At 35.5% G+C, this 23,771-nt stretch overlaps 1 protein-coding gene across 4 annotated transcripts in view; it reads left to right on the forward strand.

The window, feature by feature from the left end:
• WWP1 (WW domain containing E3 ubiquitin protein ligase 1) overlaps nt 1-23,771 on the forward strand; it is a 158,236-nt gene that overhangs the window by 74,853 nt on the left and 59,612 nt on the right. For 2 of the 4 annotated variants that reach the window (XM_077167131.1, XM_077167132.1), the window contains 3 exons: nt 1,343-1,480; nt 1,573-1,639; nt 5,448-5,632. In XM_077167131.1, the coding sequence (XP_077023246.1) occupies nt 1,343-1,480; nt 1,573-1,639; nt 5,448-5,632 (390 nt within the window). Of the gene's footprint in view, nt 1-1,342; nt 1,481-1,572; nt 1,640-5,447; nt 5,633-8,260; nt 9,091-23,771 lie in introns of those variants that run through there. The other 2 variants (XM_077167133.1, XM_077167134.1) reach the window with 2 other exon arrangements.

A 23,771-nucleotide genomic window follows, 5' to 3' on the forward strand; every position in this document is an offset into this window, starting at 1 on the left:
AAAAGCAATGTAAATTTCAGAACACAGCACCACAATTAGTTGTAGAGTATATTTCAGAGTTTGACATAGGTTACAATTCCACAATTTTAGGTGTTTGCTTCTAGTGGCTCTAAGATACTGGAAACTAAAAGAGATATCAGTTTAATAATTTGGCAGTCATATTCACTTGTTAAATCCTATCTTCTCTGTATAACACCATCGTCTTTGGTCTTTCTGTCCCTCTCTTTAGGGGTGTTTAGGCCATGGCCATTCTAACTTTTTCATGTTGGAAGGGTCTGTCAATAACATGGGGTAGGGAGATGGAACTATCTGATGTTCTGGAGAGGCTGGGCCCTCTAGGTTTCAGGACTTATCTGATCCAGGGACCTATCTGGAGGTTGTAGGTTTCTGGAAAGTTACACCAATGCATGGATTCCTTGTGGAATCTTATATATTGACCTAGGTGTACTTTAGGATTGGCTGGAATGGTCCTGGTTGGGGTTTGGCAGGTTGTGATAGGTAGCATAAGAGCAACCTCCAGAGTAGCCTCTCAACTCTATTTGAAATCTCTCTGCCACTGATACGTTATTAGTTACAGTTCTTTTCCTCCTTTTGGTCAGAATGGAATTGTTGATGCCTCGGTGCCAGGGCCAGATTCATCCCTGGGAGTCATCTACCATGCTGCTAGGGAAACTTTCACTCCTGGGTATCATGTTCCACATAGTGGGGAGGGCAGTGGTTTCACTTGCAAAGTTGCGTTTAGAGAGACTGAGGCCACATCTGAGCAACAAAAGAGGTCCTCCGAAAGTAACTCTTAGGCACACTTATAGCTAGGTTAAGCTTCTCTACTGCCTTCATAAGCTTCACAATAGTAAGCCTCAAGATTAAGGGCATGGCCTGTTGATTTGTGTGTCCCTAAAGTTTGACACAATATGAGGGAATTCCCTGATGGTAAAGTTTAATAGTTCCATATTTTTTCTCCCATCCCTCAAAGGACTTTGCCAATAGTTTTTGATTATCTCCTTAATACTCTCTAGGTTGTATCCAGTGTACCTGCTTTTGTACTTTTCAGTAAAGAGCCTTTGGTTTCAAAAAAAAAAAGTTTAGGTAATTGCTGCACTTACTATCTAGATATATTCATATGTTTTGTGAGATTTCTAATAAAAGAGTAATGAGGAGGGGTTACTAAATATAAAAGGGAATGATCCTTGTGTTGTCTAGAAGGGTGTACAAATAAAAATGCAAATAATTCCTTCTAAATGTAACCATCAAGTAATGAAATACAGTAATTCTTGAAATGTAATTTTGATTTCTAAAATATATTTTGGCAAAATCTTTTAAATTAATCTATTCTTTTTTCTAGTGGAAAGCGTGAAAGAACAATTAAAACTTTCCTTGGAAAACAAAAATGGCACAGTGCAAACTGGGGAATTAACAGTTGTGCTTGATGGATTGGTGGTTGAGCAAGAAAATCTAACAAACAGCAGATCATCTCCAACCAGTAGGCTAACTTTATGTGTTTTTAAAATTTAAAGGGAAAAAAGTCATTGGAAAGTATATAAAAATCTAGTTTCTTTCTGTCTTGTTATTCAGTAGAAATACAGCAAAATGGTGATGCCTTACATGAAAATGGAGATTCTTCAGCAAGGACAACTACCAGGTAGAATATTTTACTTTAGTATTTATGGCAACTTGATGTAACATTTCCCATATTTGAACTTTTCATTTTATTCTTAGTTTAGAATTTGCCACAGAATTTACAAGCTTGTATCTAAATTTGACCAAATGCTTGTGAAAATGGCTTTTAAAAAATAACAGCTCTATTGAAATGATACATATAATTATAAAACTCACCCTTTTAAAATACATTTTAGTGATTTTTAGTATATTCTTAGAGTTGTGCAGCCATCATCACTGTCTAATTTTAGAACATCCTCATCATCCCAAACAAAATTCCATACTTATGTGTAGACATTCCTCATTCTTCCCTCCTCCCAGCTACTGGAAACAACTAACTCATGTTCTGTGTCTATTCTGACCATTTTCATATAAATGAAATTGTAAAATAAGGGCCCTTTTGTGACTGGCTTCTTTTACTTCAAATAATATTTTCAATGTTGTTTTATTAATCAATGCTTCCTTTTTTTCTTGGAAATGATTTCTTAAAATTTATATTTACTTGTGTTTTGTCAGTGAATACTAAAGAGAGTCAGATACTGTGGACAAATGGGTATCTTATTGCTGTCTGATTTGACAGCTTCTTGTAGATCACTAGAAGATAGAATCTTCACAGATTGTGTGATCTTCTCTTAAAAATCATCCTGCCATTTCAAACATTCCCTGGCATTCATATTTCATGATTATTAATGAGTTCTCTGTTTGAAAAAATTTTAATCGAAATAAAAGCATATAATCAAATATAATGGGAAATTATAAAAATGTATTACTGTAAAGTCTGTCACATATGAGAAAGCAGTCTTGTAAATGATAAATAATAACCTTTGTTAATCTAGAAGGTTACTAATACAACTCCTCAGTTTTCCTTAAATGATTCTCATCAGAGCATTTAACAGATAGGTATATCTTCTGTATATGTGTTTGGTTTAAATAAAAGATATTTAGTATCTATATTATAATTCACACTATAAAATATTGAAAGGTTACAACAGTTAGGTTGATCAAAATATATTTGTGTATGTGTATGTAATTGTCTGTTTTTATAATTTTTAAAATTATTTTTAATTTTAAATTTTTAAAATGCAATTTTATTGACATATATTCACATACCATATAATCCATCCAAAGTATATAATCAGTGGCTTGGAGTATTATCATATAGTTGTGCATTCATTACTACAATCAATTTTAGAACATTTTTATTACTCCAAGAATAAAAATAAAAAAGAACACCCAAATATCCCATAACCCTTATCCCTCCACTGTTTATTCATTTGTTTGTTTGTTTATATATGTATATATGTGATTATACCAGGAGCCATTGATTATTTTTATAAATTTATGAAATACAATTGTGGATGGTTAACGGAACTTGAATCACCACCAATATGAAATGCAAATGTTGTTTATTATGTAGTAACACATCTTGAATCAAAGGTTAGTTCTTTTGCACCCAAAGAACTTCAGATGGTTCTTTTAACCATCTTGACTTGTGTTGGGTGGCTGGGGATGGGTATACCAATCAGAGTCACCTGGGGAGGTTTTGTTTGTTTTTTTAAAGCAGTTTTATGGGGATGTATTCACACACCATACAATCCATTCAAAGTGTATAGTCAGTGGCTTTCAGCATATTCACAGAGTGTGTATTCATTGCCACAATCAATTTTACATTTTCATTACTCCAAGAAGAAAAACCCCATACCCTTTGACAGTCACCTCTCAGTTTCTCTATCTTTCTCTAGGTCTACATAACCACTAATCTATTTCTGTCAGATCAAACACTTTTTTTAAAAAATTTATTTATGTTTACATTTTATATAAATGAAGTCAAACCACAAAGTCAATACTTTGCATCTGATATCTTTCACTTAGCGTAATGCTATTTTGTGTTTTTTATTTCAATAATGGAAAAATATTCCTATATTACAATTGACAATGGTTTGCTTTAGGTGTATTTTTACTCCATACCCTTCTGTTATTAAGGTATCATAATAGTTTTTATATATTTGTTCTAATTCATGGAAGAACATTCTTTGTACTATTAACCACATTTACATTCCATAAGAGATTTCACAATGTTGTGCAGTCCCATGTTTCATCTACTCTCTTTCCTTCTAACGACAACCCTAAACTTAGCCTTTTAACCACAACCACTCCCACATGTCATCGCTATTGATTACACTCGCTATAGTGTGCTTCTATCACCTCTACCCATTTCCAAACATTTACACTCGCCCTTATTACAAATTCTGCAGAAAGTAAGCATCAGTTCTGGGGAGCACCTGCCCACATTCCCGTACCCATTTCATTCCAGAGATATAAGAGATAAGGAACGGCAGCTTGGCAGTCATTCGTTCATTTGCTTATTTAACACTTACGTGTCTGTTTGCTGCCAGTCCAAGCACTGGTAATAACAGCCCTGTTCCCATGAAATTTAATTCTGGTGGAATGAAGGTAGATAGTAAAAAAATGAAGAAATACAGTGATCAGAGGTATTGATAAGAACTATAAAGTCATTGAAATGGGACAAGGTGACGGGTATGGGAAAGGAGTCAGTTTTAAAGACAGATGTCAGGGATTCCTTTCTGAGGAAGTGCTATTCAAGCTAAAAAGCTAAGAACTACTTTTTCACAGAGTTCTGAGGGAAGCGTCTTCCAGGCAAAGGAAATAGCAAGTGCATAGACAATGAAAATTTTTTTGCAGTTATACACTGTAATACATTCTTACTTGAGCATAATATTTAACCTTTTCTAGTCATCTCATGGTCATTACAATTTTTATTGACTATTGTAATAAACATTTGAAGACTTTTCAACATGTTTTTCGAATTAATAACATTGAGACAGTATATTTGTTGTAAGGGGAGCAAGGAGGAATTTGGATAGAAATAGATCAGAAAGATAGATGGGGTTGGGGAGGGACTGGTTTTTGAAAGGGTTTGTTGACCACAGTAAAAAAATCCAGATCTTATTCTACATGCATTAGATTTTAACCAAGAAACAGACATGATTTGTTTTTATTATTCATAGTAGCATTCAGATTCCTCTGTAGGACAATAGATAAAGGGTGTCAGAAGAGGAAACGTATCAGTTAGGAAACTACTGTAAGTTTGTGTATTTTTGTTATTTTGTTAAAACCGTCCTGGTGACTTCGGGAGTATCACCCGACTCCCCATCCATTGCCAGTAAGACTTAAATTTTTTATTTTTGTGGTTGTAGTTTGTATTTGTTTATTTACAGTTAATTTATAAACTGTAAATTCTAAATATGGAGTATAGTTAGCTTTTTTGGTCATAATGTTCTCATAATTTTAGTGGCTAGCATATAATAATTTATAATAAATATTAGATATTTTCAGCTTATTTTTTGGTATTTGATAAAATTACAATAGTTATATTTAGATTTGGTTATCATAAATTTCATACAGTTTCATGAGCATTGCTTTTGAAAGTACTTTCAGAGCATTTAAAACAAAGATTCATATTCTTAAACCTAAGTATTTAAAATCCACACTTTGAACATTACTTTGGGGCACTGAATTGATTTTGACTTGGTATATTTATATGTCTTGGTATTTTTTGTTTTTTATTTGCTAGTTTGGATGCATTTATAACTGAAAGTAGCTTAAACTTTAATATGATAAAAGCACCTTTGTTCATTCCTCTCTGTTCTTAACATTTTGCTTGAATATTAAGAACTCAGTAAGTATTTCTTAAATTAAGTGGTTCTTTTGTTTAATGATACTTAATTCATTCAAGTAAGACATGTTTTTTTTGTTTTTTTTTTTTAAAGGTTGACTGTTGAAGGTACTAACGGGGTAGATAATCACGTACCTACAAACACTCTAGTCCAAAACTCATGCTGTTCATATGTAGTTAATGGAGACAACATACCTTCATCTCCGTCTCAGGTTGCTGCCAGACCCAAAAATACACCAGCTCCAAAACCACTCACATCTGAGCCTGCCAGTGACACTGGTGAGCATGACTATTTATGACATGTTGCTTAAATGAAAACTGTATTAAGTTTTATGTATTTATGCATACACTTCTCTTATTGTGTCATCTTTCATAATGTTCTCTTTTTTGTGATAATATAAAATTTATATTTTTTGTGATAATATAAAAATTATAATCCATTGAATTACTAGTAGTTTGAATTTCTCTATAATGCTTCAGAAAATATTTTTTTAAAATGTTAGTTCAGAAATCACTATACATTCCCTAAGCAAGTGCTTGTATGCTAGCTCGATTCTTAGGCTTTTTGTTTTATTTGTTCTCTATTCCATTTATCTCCACTCTAATCATTCTTATTTCCTTCCTTCCGGTGGCTTTGGATTTAGTTGCTCTTCTTTTTCTAAATCTCCCAGTTTTGAGGTTAGGTCTCTGATTTGAGCTATAAATTTCATTCTCAGCACTATCTTTGCTGCATCTCATAAGTTTTGATATGCTGAATTTTCATTTTCCTGTGCCTCAAGATATTTCCTAATTTTTCTTGTGTTTTGTTCTTTGACCTATTGGTTGTTTAAGGATATATTGTTTAATTTCCACTTATTTGTGAATTTTCCATTTCCCCCTTTTACTGATTTTTAGTTTCATTTCATTGTGTTCAGAAAAAATACATAGTATGACTTCAGTATTTTTTTAATTTATTGAGACTTGTTTTATGATCTAATATATAGTCTATCCTGGAGAATGATCCATATGCACTAGAGAAAATAAGTTTTTTCTGCTGCTATTGGATGAAGTATTTTATATATGCCTGTTAAATTTAGTTGGTTTAGAATATTGTTGAAGTCTTCTGTTTGTCTGTAGATCTTCTGTTTAGATGTTCTCTCCATTTTTGAAAGTGTTAAGTTCTCCTACTATTAATGTAGAACTGTATCCCTCCCTTCAAATCTGTCATTATTTACTTGATATATTTTAGGGCTCTGCTGTTAGGTGTATATATATTTATAATTATGTCTTCTTGTTGAATTGATCCCTTTATCATTATATAATGATTTTGCTTATTCCTAAAAGTTTTTGACTTAAGTCTGTATTGTTCTAGCCACGCTGGCTCTTTTAATTACTACTTGCATGGATGTATTTTTTCCATCCTTTCACTTTCAGCCCACTTATGTCATTGAATTTAAGGTGAGTTTCTTGTAAACTAGGGTATGTTTGGGTCATGCTTTTTTATCCATTCTGTCAATCTCTACCTTTTGACTGACGGTCAAATCCATTTACATTTCTAGTAACTACTGATAATACAGTACTTTCTTCTGCCATATTATTATTTTGTTCTAAATCTTATGCCTTTTTTGACCCTTCATTAATTTCTATGTCCATATTTGTCTTGCACCGTTTTGAGTTTCTTCTGTTTTCTTTGTGAGTAAATTTTTTATTATTTTTCTTGTGCTTACCATGGGTTTAAAATTTAATGTCTTACATTATGCTATGTGAAGTAAGTCAGACACATAAGGACAAATATTGTATCTCACTGATATCTCACAAATATGTAAACTTATAGACATAAAATATAGAATATAGGTTACCAAGTGTTCCAGTTGGCTAGGTGGGAAGACTCAGGGTAATCTCTGCTGGCCTTCTCTCCAGGCCTCTGGGTTCCAACAGTTTTCCCCGGAGTGATTCCTTTTTGCATCTCCAAAGGCCTGGGCTGAGCTGCCAGTGCTGAGATGAGCTACACTGAGCTGCTTGGGCTGTGTTACGTTTTCTTGTTTAAGCATCAGCCAATTAGGTCAACATCATTCATTGCAGCAGGCACGCCTCCTAGCCGACTGCAGATGTAATCAGCAACAGATGAGGTTCATGTACCATTGGCTCATGTCTGCAGCAACAAAACTAGGTGCCTTCACCTGGCCAAGTTGACAACTGAATCTAACTACCACACCAAGATATAGAACGAGGCTAAAGAATGGGGAGTGATTGCTTAATATGTACAGAATAGTTAAGTAGGTTGAACTTGATGATTTCAAAATGAACAGAGGTGATGGTAGCACATTATTGTGAGAATAATTAACAGTGCTGAATAGTGTGTGAATGTAGTGGATAGGGAAAGTTTAGAGTCATGTATGTCACCAGAAGGAAAGTTTGAGGTTAAAACAGGAAATGTATAACACAGTGACTCTTGTGGTGGACAAAATCCATGATTAACTGTATAAATATAAAAAAGTTTTTTCATGAACTAAAACAAATGTATGATACTATTACAAGGAGTTAAAAATAGACGGGTATATGGGAAAAAATGTAGCTACTTGCAAACTATCAACTGTAGTTAACAGTAATATTTTAATACTCTTTTATCCGTAGTAACGAATGTACTACACCAATGCTGTGGGTCAATTGTAATGGGAGAAATAAAGGGGTATGGGAGGATTTGGTTTTTATTATTTATTTTTATTTCTTTTCTGGAGTCATGAAAATGTCCTGAAATTAATCATCGTTTTTTATGCACAACTGTGTGATGATTCTCTGAGCCATTGATTGTAAACTTCATATGGTTTGTATGGGTGTGAATATATCTCAATAAAACTGCATTAAAATTTTTTAATGTCCTATAATAGTCATTTGATTTGATGCCAACTTTCTTCAATAGCATACGTATGCATTCTCCATTTAAAATGTCTGAAATTTGGAAGTATAGCTCTTATGTTTAGAATATTTAGTTGTTTGAGTACACTGGTGAAAACATTCTTTGGCCATTAGTTCTATGTTTTAGAGTTTTTATGTAATAAAAGGGAGACAAACTCACTGACATTGTAGAATTTCTTTATATCCTATAGCTTGTCAAGTACTTAATAGGACTCATACATTGAGAATAAATTCACTTCCCATTTTCCTCTTACATATTCTTGCTGGAAATTTCAAGGTGAAATTATAACACACATGAGAAACTAGAAATGAAGGCTACACCATAATTGTTTACCATAGCTTTCAAATTAACTGCAAGGAAACTTGAGTAGTAATAATAACTAACATTTGTTCTGTACGTGTTCAAAAGTCTATGTATGCATTAAATGATTTAATTTGTAGAATAACCTCTGAAATATGTACTGGTTTTCTGATGAGGTATCAGAGAGGTCACACCTAGGAAGTCCAAGAGGCTTAATTGGCTTTCAGGTTTATGGCTCTCGGCTGTGTAGTTTTCTTTCCTATTCTCTTTGATGTTTTTGTTTTTGTTTTTAAAATAGTGTTTCAAAGCTCTATTGCTCATCATTTATACTATGATAGGCTTGAAATAATATTTCCTTAACCAATATAATGATAGTTCTTTCATTTCCTCTGATTCTTGGTGATCTCTGACAAAACATTCCAACTGTCAGCATTCCATTGGTTGGCTTACAAAGGCTGCTGGAACTATTCTATGGGTAGCAACCACATGACCGATGTCTTTTTTAATGATCTCTCATCCCTTATTAAGAGGATAAATTCAGGTACCTTTTCAAAGAATGGGGTTGATCCCTGTCTTCTTTAAGATATTAATGATATTCTTTTTGCCAATTAAGGACTTTAAAGATAAGTTTTTTATTGTTAAAGTTAGAGTTGCAGTATGGGTGCGGACGTGCATATTCTGTGTATAAGACATTACATGTTTTTAATTATATATGAGTTTTAGAAATCCTAAAATCTCTGAAACCAAGTGTGTTTTTACTGTACTTGGTTGGTGGCAAAGTGGCTTAGAACTAATTGATATGAGGCTTTTTATAGTTTTCATTTGTCATACTTTGTGTGCGTATCCCTACATTTAGCTGCAAAAATATTAATATATTTAATGTGTGGTCCCAGACTCTGCTTATTTAATATACAATTTATTTATATAAATAAATAATACATATTTTATCACCTTTTTAAATTCCAAAAAATTATGAATTCTGCAACACACCTTACCCAAGGATTTCAGATAAGGTATTGTGAATCTTTTAAAGATTAATAACAAATGATTATCTTCTTACAAGAGACGGTATTGCATGTAGGAAGTTTTTCCCCCTTCTTTTCTTGTTAGTTTTTGTTAAAGTGACTCATTTGGTATGTTTAGTTGCTGAATAATGAAAGTTGTCTTAACCTAAAATGGGAGGCAGGCATAATGTCATGAAAAGGTTGCGGTTTGCTTCTGCCAGGTCTAGGTTCACAATCCCAGTTTTATCACTTAACTCATTGGAAGTATAACTTTGGACGAATTTAACATGGTCGAATTTTAGCTCCCGGATTTGTAATATAAGTATACCTACTCAATTAGCTACCTTATAGGATTGTTTTGAAGGTTAAATTAGACACTGTATCTAAAATTTCCAGCATATTTCTTGGACAGTGATACGTAATTAAGGAAAATATATTTTCTTCTCCACTTCTTCCTACCTCTCATTTCTAAAATGGAATGTCTTTTTAAAATATAATTATTTTATTAGTAAAATAGTTCAGTGCTCATCATGGTAAATTTGATATGTTTCAGGGAGAACTAGCTGATTTCACAAATTTTTTAGATGGTTTTGTAACTTTAAAATTTTGAAATAATTATAAATTCACAGAAAGTTGCAAAGAAATATACAAGGAGGCCCCATGCATCCTTCATCACCCTCTTCCAATGTTAACATCTTATTTAAATGCAGTATAATATAAAAATTTGGAAATTGACATTGATAATTTCACCAGTTATGCATTCACTCTTGTATGTGTAAACCTCTGTGTGGTTTTATCACATATCACTTTATGTAACTAACACTGCAATTAAGATATAAAATTGAACCATCACTTTAAAATCACCTCTTTCCGAAGTGTGAATTGAGCTTTAAAGAAACTTAGTGTATTTTTCTTGTTATATTTTTAAAAGGGGATAAAGATAGTATTTAAACACTTCAGTATTTCTATTTAATTTGAATGAGCTATTAGAATGAGGACAAATGCATAGTGTTATAAGATGTATGAATTAAAAAGTCCACGGAAAATTTACTTTTCAGGGATTAAATATGAATCTTTCTTGTAACCAGATATGATGATGGTTGAAAGTAAGAATTTGGGCTATATTAATTAAAAAAGCAAATCAGTGAGTATGGCCGTATTGATTGTGGACAAGGAAATGCTTTTATATATACTTCGATCATACCTGTTATAGTTTCCATGAAGTGGGTTGACTTAAACAATAGGAATTTATTCACTCAGAGTTTTTTAGGCTAAAAGAAAGTCCAATTCAAGACTTCATCAAGGTGATGCTTTATCCTCTAAGACTAATTCTGAGACCGGCTGCTCAGTTTTTTTGTCCTTAGCTTGTCATGTCGCAGTACGCTTGGCAGCCTTTCCTGGTGTCTCCATTCTCTTCCAGATTTTTTTTTTATTTCAGCTTCTTATTTCCTATGGCTTTCTCTCTCTCTCTCTCTCTCTCTCTCTCTCTCTCTCTCTCTCTCTGAGTTTCATTCTGCTTATAAAGGACCCTGGTAATAGGATTAAGACCCATCATGATAGGACTGGGGGCCACAACTTTTTTTTTTCTTAATGTGCATATATATATTTTTTAACTCTTTTATTGTATAGCATAACATATATACAAAGCAAAGATATAAAAAAGCAATAGTTATCAAAGCACTCTTCAACAAGTAGTTACAGGAGTGTTCAAAGTTTGTCATAAATACCATGCAATCCTCTCAGTTGTTTTCCTTCTAACTGCTTCATCATATAGGAGGCTAGATGGCTTAAATATTCTTTTTATCATCACAATCAGCTTTGTGTGTGTGTATTTGAAAAATAATGTATATACAAAAAAGCAATAAATTTCAAAAACAGCACCACAATTAGTTGTAGAATGTATTTCAGACTTTGGCATGGGTTACAATTTCACATTTTTAGATTTTTACTTCTAGCTACTTTAAAATCTGGAGACTAAAAGAGATATCAATTTAATGATTCAGCATTCATATTCATGTGTTAAATCCTGTCTTCACTGTATAACTCCACCATAACCTTTTATCTTTCTATCCCTCTCTTTAGGGGTGTTTGGGCTATGGCCATTCTAACTTTTTCATGTTGGAAGGGTTTGTCAACTAATATGGGATAGGGAGATGGACCTATCTGATGTTCTGGAGAGACTGAGCCCTCTAGGTTTCAGGACTTATCTGGTCCAGGGACCCATCAGGAGGTTGTAGGTTTCTGTAAAGTTACTCTAGTGCATGGAACCCTTGTGAAATCTTTTTTTTTTTAATTTTTATTAATAAAACTGATCAACGCACAAACATGAACATTCTTAATGTATGAACATTCCATACTTGGTGTGCAATCAGTGGCTCACAATCTCATCACATAGTGGTATATTCCTCACCATGATCATTTCTCAGAACATCTATATCCCTCCAGAAAAAGAAATAAAAAGAAAAAACTCATACATACCATACTCCTTTCTCTTCCCACTCATTGACCACTAATATTTCCCTCTACCCAATTTATTTTAGTATTTGTTTCCCCTATTATTTATTTATTTTTTATCATATTTTTTACTCCTCTGTCCATACCATAGATAAAAGGACCATCAGAACAAGGTTTTCACAATCACTTTGCAAAAGCTATATCATTATACATTCATCTTCAAGATGGCTTCAACATGGCTACTGGAACACAGCTATACAGTTCCAGGTGCTTTCCTCTAGCCTCTCTAATATACCTTAAACTAAAAAGGGGATATATATTTAATGTGTAAGAGTAACCTCCAGGATAACCTCTCAGCTCTATTTGAAATGTCTCAGCCACTGACTCTTTATTATGTCTCATTTCTGTCTTCCCCTTTTCAGTCGAGAAGGTTTTCTCAATCACTGATGCTGAGTCCCAGCTCATTCTAGGATTTCTGTCCCATGTTGCCAAGGGAGGTTTACACCCCTGGGAGTCATGTCCCATGTAGAAAGAGGGAGGGCAGTGAGTTTGCCTGCCGTGTTGGTTGAGAGAGAGGTAGGCCACATCTGAGCAACAAAAGAGGTTCTCTGGGGGTGACTCTTAGGCCTAATTTTGAGTAGGCTTAGCCTATCCTTTGCAGGGATAAGTTTCATATGAACAAACCCCAAGATTGAGGGTTTGGCCTATTAATTTTGTTGTTCTCACTGCTTGCAAGAATATCAGGCCTTATCCAAATGGGGAAGTTAAATTTCCCCCCTTTCTCACCATTCCCCCAAGGGAACTTTGCAAATCCTGTTTTATTTGTTGTTCAAATCACCCTGGGATTTATCGGGGCATCACTCTAGTCAAACCTACAAAATCTCATGGCCTACTCAAGGTCCCATATACTTATGGTGTTCAATTAAACTGCCCACATAAGTTATATTAAGAGATGCACTAGTTAAAATATAAATTTTGTACCAAATAAACATTTTTTGCTTTAGTCTCACTGTTCTTGTTTGCTAGCTGCCAGAATGCAATATACCAGAAACAGAATGGCTTTTAAAATGAGATTTTAATAAGTTGCTAGTTTACAATTCTAAGGCTGAGAAAATATCCCAATCAAAACAAGTCAATACAAATGTCCAGTCTAAGGCCAACAGGCAAAGATACTTTGATTCAAGAAGGCTGATGAAGTTCAGACTTTCTCAAGTGAGAAGGCACATGGTGAACACGGTCAGGGTTTTTCTCTTGGCTGGAAAAGAGACGCAGGGATAAGTTTCATATGAACAAACCGCAAGATTGAGGGTTTGGCCTATTGATTTTGTTGTTCTCACTGCTTGCGAAAATATCAGGCCTTCTCCAAATGGGGAAGTTAAATTTTCCCCCTTTCTCACCGTTCCCCCAAGGGAACTTTGCAAATCCTATTTTATTTGCTGTTCAAATCACTCTGGGATTTATTGGGGCATCACTCTAGTCAAACCTACAAAATCTCATGGCCTACTCAAGGTCCCTACTCAAGGTCCCATGAACACGATGTCATCTGCTGGCTTTCTCTCCTAGCTTCCTGTTTCATGAAGCTCCCTAGGAGGTGTTTTCTTTATCTCCAAAGGTTGCTGACTGGTGGACTCTCTGCTTCTCTGACATGGTGGCTATGTCATTCTTATCTGCTCTCTCTGAATCTCCTTCATTCTCCAAAATGTCTCCTCTTTTTTAGAATTCCGGTAAACTAATCAAGACCCACCTGAATGAGTGGAGGCTTGTCCTCACCTAATCCAGGTTAACAACCACTCTTGACTGAGTCACATCTCCAGGGAGATGATCTAATTACAGTATCAAACATACAGTACTGAATAGGAATTAGAAGAAATGGCTGCCTTTACAAAATGGGATTAGGATTAAAACATGGCTTTTCTAGGGTATATACATCCTTTCAAATTGGCATACTCACACATAAGTTAAATTTTAAAGTGTGAATTAGCATCTATTTGCAACACTCTGCAATATTGGTATTCCTTTGTTCTTCCTCATGCAAAAACTTTTTTAATTTGTACATTTAGTCACTATCATTGTACGCTCTAGGCATTCCTAGATTATACCATTGCAGTCTTTATTGTTAGCTTTCCTTCTGATTTCATTTGTATCCCCAGCCTTCTTCCCTCTATCATTGTCACATTCAGCTTCATTCTGTATACTACATTATTTTACTACAGTTAGATAGTATTGTGCTATCGATTTCTGAATTTTTACAATCAGTCCTGTTGCACAATCGGTATCCCTTCAGCTCCAATTATCCAATATCTACCCTATTTCTATCTCCTGATGGTCTCTGTTCTTAAATGAAATTCTCCAAGTTCATTCATTAGTGTTCATATCAGTAAGACCATACAGTATTTGTCCTTCTGTTTCTGGCGAATCTCACTCAGCATTATATCCTCAAGGTCCACCCATGTTGTTACATCCTTTATAACTTTATTCTGTTTTACAACTGCTTAATGTTCCATCATGCATATACCACAGCTTGTTTAGCCACTCGACTGTTGATGGACATTTGGACTGTTTCCATTTCTTGGCAATTGTAGATAATGCTGCTATAAACATTGGTGTGCAAATGTCTGTTGTGTCCTTGCCCTCATGTCCTCTGAGTAGAGAGCTAGCAATGGTATTGTCGGATCATATGGCAGTTCTATACTTAGCTTCCTGAGGAACTGCCAAACGGACTCCCACAGCAGTTGTACCATTTGACATTCCCATCAACAGTGAATAAGTGTGCCTCTTCCTCCACATCCTCTCCAGTACTTGTCGTTTTCTGTTTTAGTAATAATGCCATTGTGATGGGTTTGAGATGATATCTCATTGTGGTTTTGATTTACATTTCTCTAATAGCCAGGGACGTTAAGGATCTTTTCATGTGCATTTTAGCCATTTGTATTTCTCCTCTGAGAAGTGTCTGTTCATGTCTTTTGCCCATTTTGTAATTGGGTTATTTGTCTTTTTGTTGTTGCGTTGAACAATCTCTTTATGTATTCTGGATACTAAACCCTTATCTGATACATCGTTTCCAAATATTGTCTCCCATTGTGTAGTCTGTCCTTTTACTTTCTTGACAAATTTCTTTGACCCACAAAAGTGTTTAATCTTGAGGAGTTCCCATTTATCTATTTTGTTCTTCAGTGCTTGTGCTTTGGGTGTAAGGTCTAGAAAATAGCCTCCTATTGTAAGATTTATAAGATATTTCCCTACATTTTCTTCTAAAAGTTTTGTGGTCTTATATCTAATGTTTACCTCTCTGATCCATTTTGAGTTAATTTTTGTATAGGGTGTGAGATATGGATCCTCTTTCATTCTTTTGCATGTGTCTATTCAGTTTTCTAGGCACCATTTATTGAAGAGATTGTTCTGTCCCAGGTGAGTTGGTTTGACTGTCTTATCAAAGATCAATTGTCCATGGATGAGAGGGTCTATATCTGAACACTGTATTCAATTTCATTGGTCAGTATATCTATCTTTATGCCAGTACCATGCTGTTTTGACCACTGTAGCTTCATAATACACCTTAAAGTCAGGTAGTGTGAGACCTCCGACTTCATTTTTCTTTCTCAGGATAGTTTTAGCTATTTGGGGCACCCTGCCCTTCTAGATAAATTTGGTGATTGGTTTTTCTATTTCTGCAAAGTAACTTTTTGCATTACTTTTTTGTATAAGTTTTTGCATAAGTTTGCATTGGATATAAATCAATTTGGGCAGAATTGCCATCTTACCTATATTTAGTCTTCCAATCCATGAACACGGAATGCCCTTCCATTTATTTAGGTTTTCTCTGATTTCTTTTATCAATTTCTTGTAGTTTTTTTTGTATAGCTCTTTTGTATCCTTAGTTAAATGTACTCCTAAATATTTTACTCTTTTGGTTGCAATTGTAAATGGAATATTTTTCTTGATTTCCCCCTCAGATTGTTCATTACTAGTGTATAGAAACACTAGAACTTTTTGCATGTTGATCTTGTACTGCTACTTTGCTGTACTGGTTTATTAGCTCTAGTAGTTTTGCTGTGGATTTTTGGAGGGTTTCGACATGCAATATCATATCATCTGCAAATAGAGTTTTACTTCTTCCTTTCCAATTTTGAGGCCTTGTATTTCTTTATCTTGTCTAATTGCTCTGGCCAGAACTTCCAACACAATGCTGAATAACAATAGTGATAGTGGACATCCTTGTCTTGTTCCTCATCTTAGAGGGAAAGTTTTCAGCATTTCCCCATTGAGAATGATGTTAGCTGTGGGTTTTTCATTTTTCCTTTATCATGTTGAAGAAATTCCCTTCTATTCTTATCCTTTGAAGTGTTTTCAACAAGAAAGGATGTTGAATTTTGTCAGATGCCTTTTCTGCTTCAACAAAATGACCATGTGGTTTTTCTGCTTTGATTTGTTGATATGGTGTATTACATTAATTAATTTTCTTATGTTGAACCATCCTTGCATACCTGGGATGAATCCTACTTGGTCATGGTGTATAATTCTTTTAATGTGCTGCTGGATTCGATTTGCAAGAATTTTGTTGAGGATTTTTGCATCTATATTCATTTGAGAGATTGGTCTGTAATTTTCTTTTCTTGTAATATTTTTGTCTGGCTTTGGTATGAGGGTGATGTTGGCTTCATAGAATGAGTTAAGTAGCCTTCCCTCCTCTAAAATTTTTTTGAAGAATTTGAGCAGGATTGATACTAATTCTTTCTTGAATGTTTGGTTGAATTCACATGTGAAGCCATCTGGTCCTGGACTTTTCTTTTATGGGAGCTTCTTAATGACTAATTCAGTTTCTTTACTTTTCAGTTAAGAAAATACTTTATTAAAATTACTTTTACTAGTTCAGTTTTCAGTTACTTTCCTTATGATTGGTTTGTTGAGGTCTTCTATTTCTTCTCAAGTCAGTGTTGGTTGTCCATGCCTTTCTAGAAAGTTGTCCATTTCATTACGTTATCTGGTTTATTAGCAGAACGTTGTTCATAGTATCCTCTCATTACCTCCTTTTTTTTCTGCGGGGTCAGTAGTTATGTCTCCTCTTGCATTTCTGATTTATTTATTTGTATCCTCTCTCTTCTTCTTTTTGTCAACTTTGCTAAGGGTCCATCAATCTTATTGATTTTCTCATAGAGTCAACTTTTGGTTTCGTTGATTTTCTCGTTTGTTTTAATGTTCTCGGTTTCCTTTGTTTCTGCTCTAATCTTCATTAATTCTTTCCTTTTCCTTGCTTCAGGGTCAGTTTGCTGTTTTTTTCTCTAGTTCTTCCAAGTGAACAGTTAATTCCTCGATTTTTGCTCTTCTTTTTTGATATAGCTATTTAGGGCAATAAATTTCCCTCTTAGCTCTGCCTTTGCTGAGTCCCATTGCTTTTCATATGTTGTGTTTTCATTTTCATCTGCTTCGAGATATTTACTGATTTCTCTTGTAACTTCTTCCTTGACCCACTGGTTTTGTAAGAGTGTATTGTTGAACCTGCATATATTTGTGATTTTTCTGGCCCTCTGCCTATTATTGATTTCTAACTTCATTCCTTTATGATCTGAGAAGGTGTTTTGTATGATTTCAATCTTTTTAAATTTACTGAGACTTGCTTTGTGGCCCAGCGTATGGTCTATCCTTGAGAATGATCCATGAGCACTTGAGAAAAAGGTGTATCCTGCTGTTATGTGGTGTAATGTTCTATAAATGTCTGTTAAGTGTAGTTTGTTTATTGTATTATTCAAATCCTCTGTTTCTTTATTGCATCATGTCTAGATATTCTGTGCTTTGATGAGAACAGGGAATTGAAGTCTCCAGTATTATGGTGGATGTGTCTATTTCTGTTTTCAGTATTTGCCTCATGTATTTTGGAGCACTCTGGCTCAGTGCATAAATGTTTAGATTGTTATGTCTTCTTGTTGAATTGTTCCTTTTATTAATACATAGTGTCCTTCTTTTCTCTTTTAATTGTTTTACATTTGAAGTCTAATTTGTTGAATATCATTATAATTACTCCTCCTTTTGATTGTAGTTCATGAAATATCTTCTTCCATCCTTTGACTTTCAGCCTTTTTGATCTTGCATCTAAAATGTGTCTCCTGTTGACAGCATATAGGGTCCTGTTTTTAATCCATTCTGCCAGTCTATGACTTTTGATTGGGAGTTTAATCCATTAGCATTTAGTGTTATTACTGTATGGGCAGTACTTTCTTCTACCATTTTGCCTTTTGAATTTTATATATCCTATCTAATTTTTCTTCTTTTTACTTTTACTGGTAGTCTTCATTTCTACACTCTTCTCCACAACTCTCCTCTGTGTTTTCCTGTCTGTCTGTAGTGCTCCTTTAGTATTTCTTGCAGAGCCAGTCTCTTGGTCACAAATGCTCTCAGTGATTTTTTTGGTCTGAAAATGTTTTAATTTCCCCCTCATTTTTTTTTTTTTTTTTTTTTTTTTTTTTTTTTTTTTTTTAGAGAGAGAGAAGGAAGGAAGGATAGAAGGAAGGAAGGAAGGAAGAAAGGGAAACATCTTTAAACATTTTCTTGTTTTATTGTATTTTGTTTTTCCGTTTTTTGTTACATGGGCTGGGGCCGGGAATCGAACCGAGGTCCTCCGGCATAGCAGGCAAGCACTTTGCCCGCTGAGCCACCGCGGCCCGCCCCCCCTCATTTTTGAAGGATAATTTTACTGGATATAGAATTCTTGACTGGCAGTTTTCCTCCTTTAGAATCATATATCATGCCGCTGTCTTTTCACCTCCATGGTTTCTGCTGAGACATCTGTACCTAGTCTTATTGGGCTTTCCTTGTATGTGATGGATTGCTTTTCTCTTGCTGCTTTCAAAATTCTCTCTTTCTCTTTGACATCTGACATTCTGATTAGCATTCTGGAATACATCTATTTCAATCTATTCTGTTTGGGGTACGCTGCACTTCTTGGAACTGTAATTTTAAGTCTTTAATAAGAATTGGGAAATGTTCGGCGATGATTTCCTCCATTAATTTTTCACCTCCTTTTCCGTTCTCTTCTCCTTCTGGGATACCTACAACAAGTATGTTCTTGCGCTTCATGTTGTCATCAGTTTCCTGAGTCCCTGCTCATATTTTTCCATTCTTTTCCCTATATTTTCTTTTGTTTGTCAGATTTCAATTGTCACATCCTCCAGTTCACTAATCCTTCTTTCAGCTTCTTAAAATTTAACATTGTAGGTTTTCATTGTTTTTTTCATGGCTTCTGCTGTGTCTTTCATTCCCATAAATTCTGTGATGTTTTTTCAGACTTTTAGTATCTTCTTTTTGTTCATCCCTGGCCTTGTTTATATCCTCCCTCAATTCATTGATTTGATTTTTGACAAGATTTTCCATTTCTGTTTGAATATCCTGAATTGTTTCAACTCCTGTATCTCATTTGAATTGTTGGTTTGTTCCTTTGACTGGGCCATGTCTTCAGTGTTCCTAGTATGAGTTGTTATTTTTTGCTCGTGTCTGGACATTTAATTTCCTTAATTAATTTATTCTGGAGATTGTTTTCACTTTTTTTACCTAGGATTTTCTTGCTAGGTAAAATGACTTTTGCTATCTGTTCTTTGACATTTACTTCAGCTTATTCTAGATCTCTTGCTTAGGTTTTTTTAACAGCTCAGAAGTTTTCAGTTTTTTGTTTCTTTTTTTTTTAACATGGGCAGGCACCAGGAATCGAACCCAGGTCCTCTGGCATCGCAGGCAAGCATTCCTGCCTGCTGAACCACCATGACCCACCCTGGTTTTTGTTTCTTGCACTGCCTGTATAATACCTTTTTTTCCCCCCGTTCTAGTTTGCTAGCTGCTGGAATGCAATATACCAGAAACAGAATGGCTTTTAACACGGGGAATTTAATGAGTTGCTTTTACAGTTCTAAGGCCGAGAAAATGTCCCAATTAAAACAAGTCTATAGAAGTGTCCAATCAAAGGCAACCAGGGAAAGATACCTTGGTTCAAGAAGGCCGATGAAGTTCACGGTCTCTCTCTCTCTCATCTGAGAAGGCACATGGTGAACACAGTCATGGTTTCTCTCTCAGCTGGAAGGGCACATGGCAAGCAAGGCATCATCTGCTAGCTTCTTCTCCTGGCTTCCTGTTTCATGAAGCTCCCCGGGAAACATTTTCCTTCTTCATCTCCATAGGTCGCTGGCTGGTGGACTCTGCTTCGTGGTGCTGCAGCATTCTCTGCTCTCTCTGAATCTCTCATTCTCCAAAATATTTCCTCTTTTATAGGACTCCAATAAACCAATCAAGACCCACCCAAATGGGTGGAGACATGTCGTCCCTTAATCCAGTTTAACAACCACTCTTGACTAAATCACATCATCCAGGGAGATGATCTGATTACAGTTTCAAACATACAGTATTGAATAGAGATTATTTATGAAATGATATTTTGATTAAAACATGGCTTTTCTAGGGGGCATACTTCCTTTCAAACCAGCATATACCCCCTTAGGAGGGTTCACTTAGGTATTATAGACCCCAGTCAGATTTTCCCAGACTAAACTGGCCTTCTCTCAAGAGGAGAGAGTCACCTGCATCAGTTTTCCCTAAGGGTGAGACCCAGTAGGATGAAAGACTTTCCTATGAAGCCTCTAGAGTGTGTTTTTCCTGTCCTAGACAGCATGTGGCACTTGTCTGCCTGTGGGTCCCACCTGCATACAGTGATGCAGTACCTTTAACTTTAGCAGGCTCTCCCTCCTGGAGGTGTGGTTGAGACAGAGGAGAGGTTGTAGGCTAGGTTTAATCACTTCAGTTTTCCAGATCCTGGGGTCTGAATTCCTTGAGGGAGGAATTTCACCTGAGTTGGGCCCCACCTCTCTCCTGGGGAAGGCGCAGTCTCCAGACAAGCTTAATTCCACCCTTGCCTGGGGCAGTTGGAGTCTGAGAAGACTTGCAGTTGTATCCAAAGAGCAGTCAAGCTATAGAAACTCATCCACAAAGAAGAAAAGAAATAAAATCCTTTTCAAAGCAGAACACTCATTCCCCGGTTTGCCAATCAAGAGCTTAAGTTGGTACATTGCGCTTTGTATCTCCAGGTCCTATGTGCCACCTCCTTTCTGTCACGTCCCAGACCCTTTAGAGTATTTTGTGCTGTCCAATCCGAAAAACCCTCTGTTTTTGTTTTGTTTTTTTCTTTTTCCTTCAGCCCTGCCCTCTCTGCACCAGGGCAAAAACCAGCAACCTCAGCTTTTATGTGTGGTTCAGCTGAGCTGGGGGTCTATTTTTAGTAGTCAGAATTTGTTGATTAATTCCACAATTGGTGCTTGGTTGAGCTCAGCCCTTGCTGCTAGTAAAGTATCTTTCATTTCCCCTCTGGGAACCAGCCTGTGGGGGAGGAACGCCAGCTTCCATGGCTTGGGGGACTCAGGGTTCTGGGTGGGCTCGCAGCTGGTCCAGCTTGTCCAGACTGGTGTACGCTGTGTGACCAGTCACTAATGTGTCCCCAGCAGTTGTTCTGTAATGCTCCTAGCTATTTATTAGCTGCTCTGGAGGACAAACTAAATCCCACACCTCGCTAAGCCACCATATTGGACCTGTTTTCTCCGTTCCATTTTTTTAAATGTCCTTTAGGAATACTTTTTAATTTCCTTCATGTGTCTTGAGTAAAATTTTGATGTTGAACTTATATCTGATCAGTTTTCTGAAATGGTCTTGCTCTAATTAATTGGTTCTCTTGTTTTTTCTTAGTTGACTCTTGTTTTCTGAATAAATTATTCTGTGCAAATAGTTTTACTATTTTCTTTCTATTTTTACTTTTAAAACTGTAACCTTATCTGAGCCTGATTCCTTTTAAGGGGATGATATTTGATCTGTCATCACCTTTTCCATTTTTTCTCTGATTGGTCTTTTAAGTTTTTCTATCTCTTGAGTTAATTTAGCTAATATATATCAGATTTATTGATACACAGTTGGGCATGTTATTCCTAATGTTTTTCATATTGACTTGTAAAAAAATAAAACTTAGAAATGTATATTTCATGGTTTCACCAACTTTCATGGTAAGAAATTCACTTTCCTGAAGCATTTGTTAAAAACATGGATTTCCAGACCCTTCCCTAGAGATTTCTCCTAGAAATTCAGTTAGTGTGGAATAGGAGCTGAGATCATATCATTTCACCAAAATCATCCCATTTGATTCTTTGAAGGCAAATTGGCAAACTCTTGTCTGTTTTATTGGTCTTTCAATAAATCATTTCTTGGTTTTACCTATTAAATTTCATTGCTAAGCTTATTTATTGTCATTATTTAAAAAAAATTTTTATTGTGAAATATAAAATATATACAAAAAAAATGAAGAAGCAATAATTTTCAGAGTACACTCCAACAATCAGGTACAGAACAGATTTCTTAGTTTGGTATGGGTTACCATTCCACAGTTTCAGGCTTTTCTTTCTAGCTCTTCCGAAACACTGGAGGCTAAAAGAAATATCGGTATAGTGATGCAGCACTCATGCTCATTTGTTAAGTTCTGTCTTCTCTGTTATGGCTACTCCTTCTTTGATCCTTCTCCCACTTTATAATGGTCTTTGAGCTTTGCCGTTTCTAACTTTTTTATGCTGCAAAGGGATGTTGATAATATAAGATAGGGGGTTTCCAGTGCCTGCCCATGCAAAAATAATAATAAAAATAATAATAAGATAGGGGATGGAATTAGTTGATATCCTGGGTTTCAGGTCTTATCTAGCCTAGTAACCCTCTGGAGGTAATGAGTCTCAGGAAAGTAACCTTAGTGCATGAAACTTTTATTGAGTCTCACAGTCTATTCTTTAGGGTTCATAGGCATGATATTGGTTAGGGTTTGACAAACCATAGTAGTTAGCATCTAGCTGAAGCTTGCATAAGAGTAGCTCAAGAATAGCCTCTCGACTCTATTTGAACTCTCTTAGCCACTGATATCTTGTTTTGTTACCTTTTTGCCGCCTCTTTTGGTCTGGAAGGCTTTATTGGTCCCATGGCGCCACAGCCAGGCTTCATCTCTGGGAGTCAATTCCCATGTTGTCAGGGAGACTTTCATCCCTGAATGACATGCTCCACATAAGGGGAAAGGTAATGATTTTCCTTGCAGAGTTGGGCTTGGAGAGAGGGAATTCTTATCTGAGCAACAAAAGAGGTCCTCTGGAAGTAACTCATGGCATTATTAGAGTAGGCTTAGTTTCTCCATTATATATAAATAAATTTCCTGAGGACAAGCCTCAAGATCAAGGGCTTGGCTTATTATATTAACTCTGGGGTCCCTAATGTCTGAGAGAGTATCAGGGTTTTCCTAGGTGGGAAAATTTAATAGTTTCCATATTTTTTTCTCCAGTCCCTCAAGGGATTCTACCAATACTTTTTAATTATCAGTGCACCGTAGTCTGAGATGTCTCTGCATATTACAGTAAGCTATACCAAATAATGAGGCCTCATTGCCATTCTGGGCTCTGTGTGTTTGGGTTGTTTAAATGACCTACCAGAGAGGTTGATTTAGATTGTGTGTTACAGAAAAAATAGGTTCTAGACACAGTAAACCTCTGCCTTCGGTCTCATAAAATAGGTGAAGCTCTTGAGTACATACACTGTCATCTTTTGCCCTGTATTCTGATTTACCTTTGTCCTGACAAGATCAGCTTCATTTTTATCTCTAATTGAAGCCTGAGGACTTCCGGAGAAGATGGCGGCTTAGTAAGATGCGCGGATCTTAGTTCCTCCTCCAGAACAGCTACTAGGGGAGTAGAAACGATACAGAACAGCTCCCAGA

Source organism: Tamandua tetradactyla, chromosome 6 (genome assembly GCF_023851605.1).
Source record: "Tamandua tetradactyla isolate mTamTet1 chromosome 6, mTamTet1.pri, whole genome shotgun sequence".
Lineage (NCBI taxonomy): Eukaryota > Metazoa > Chordata > Mammalia > Pilosa > Myrmecophagidae > Tamandua > Tamandua tetradactyla.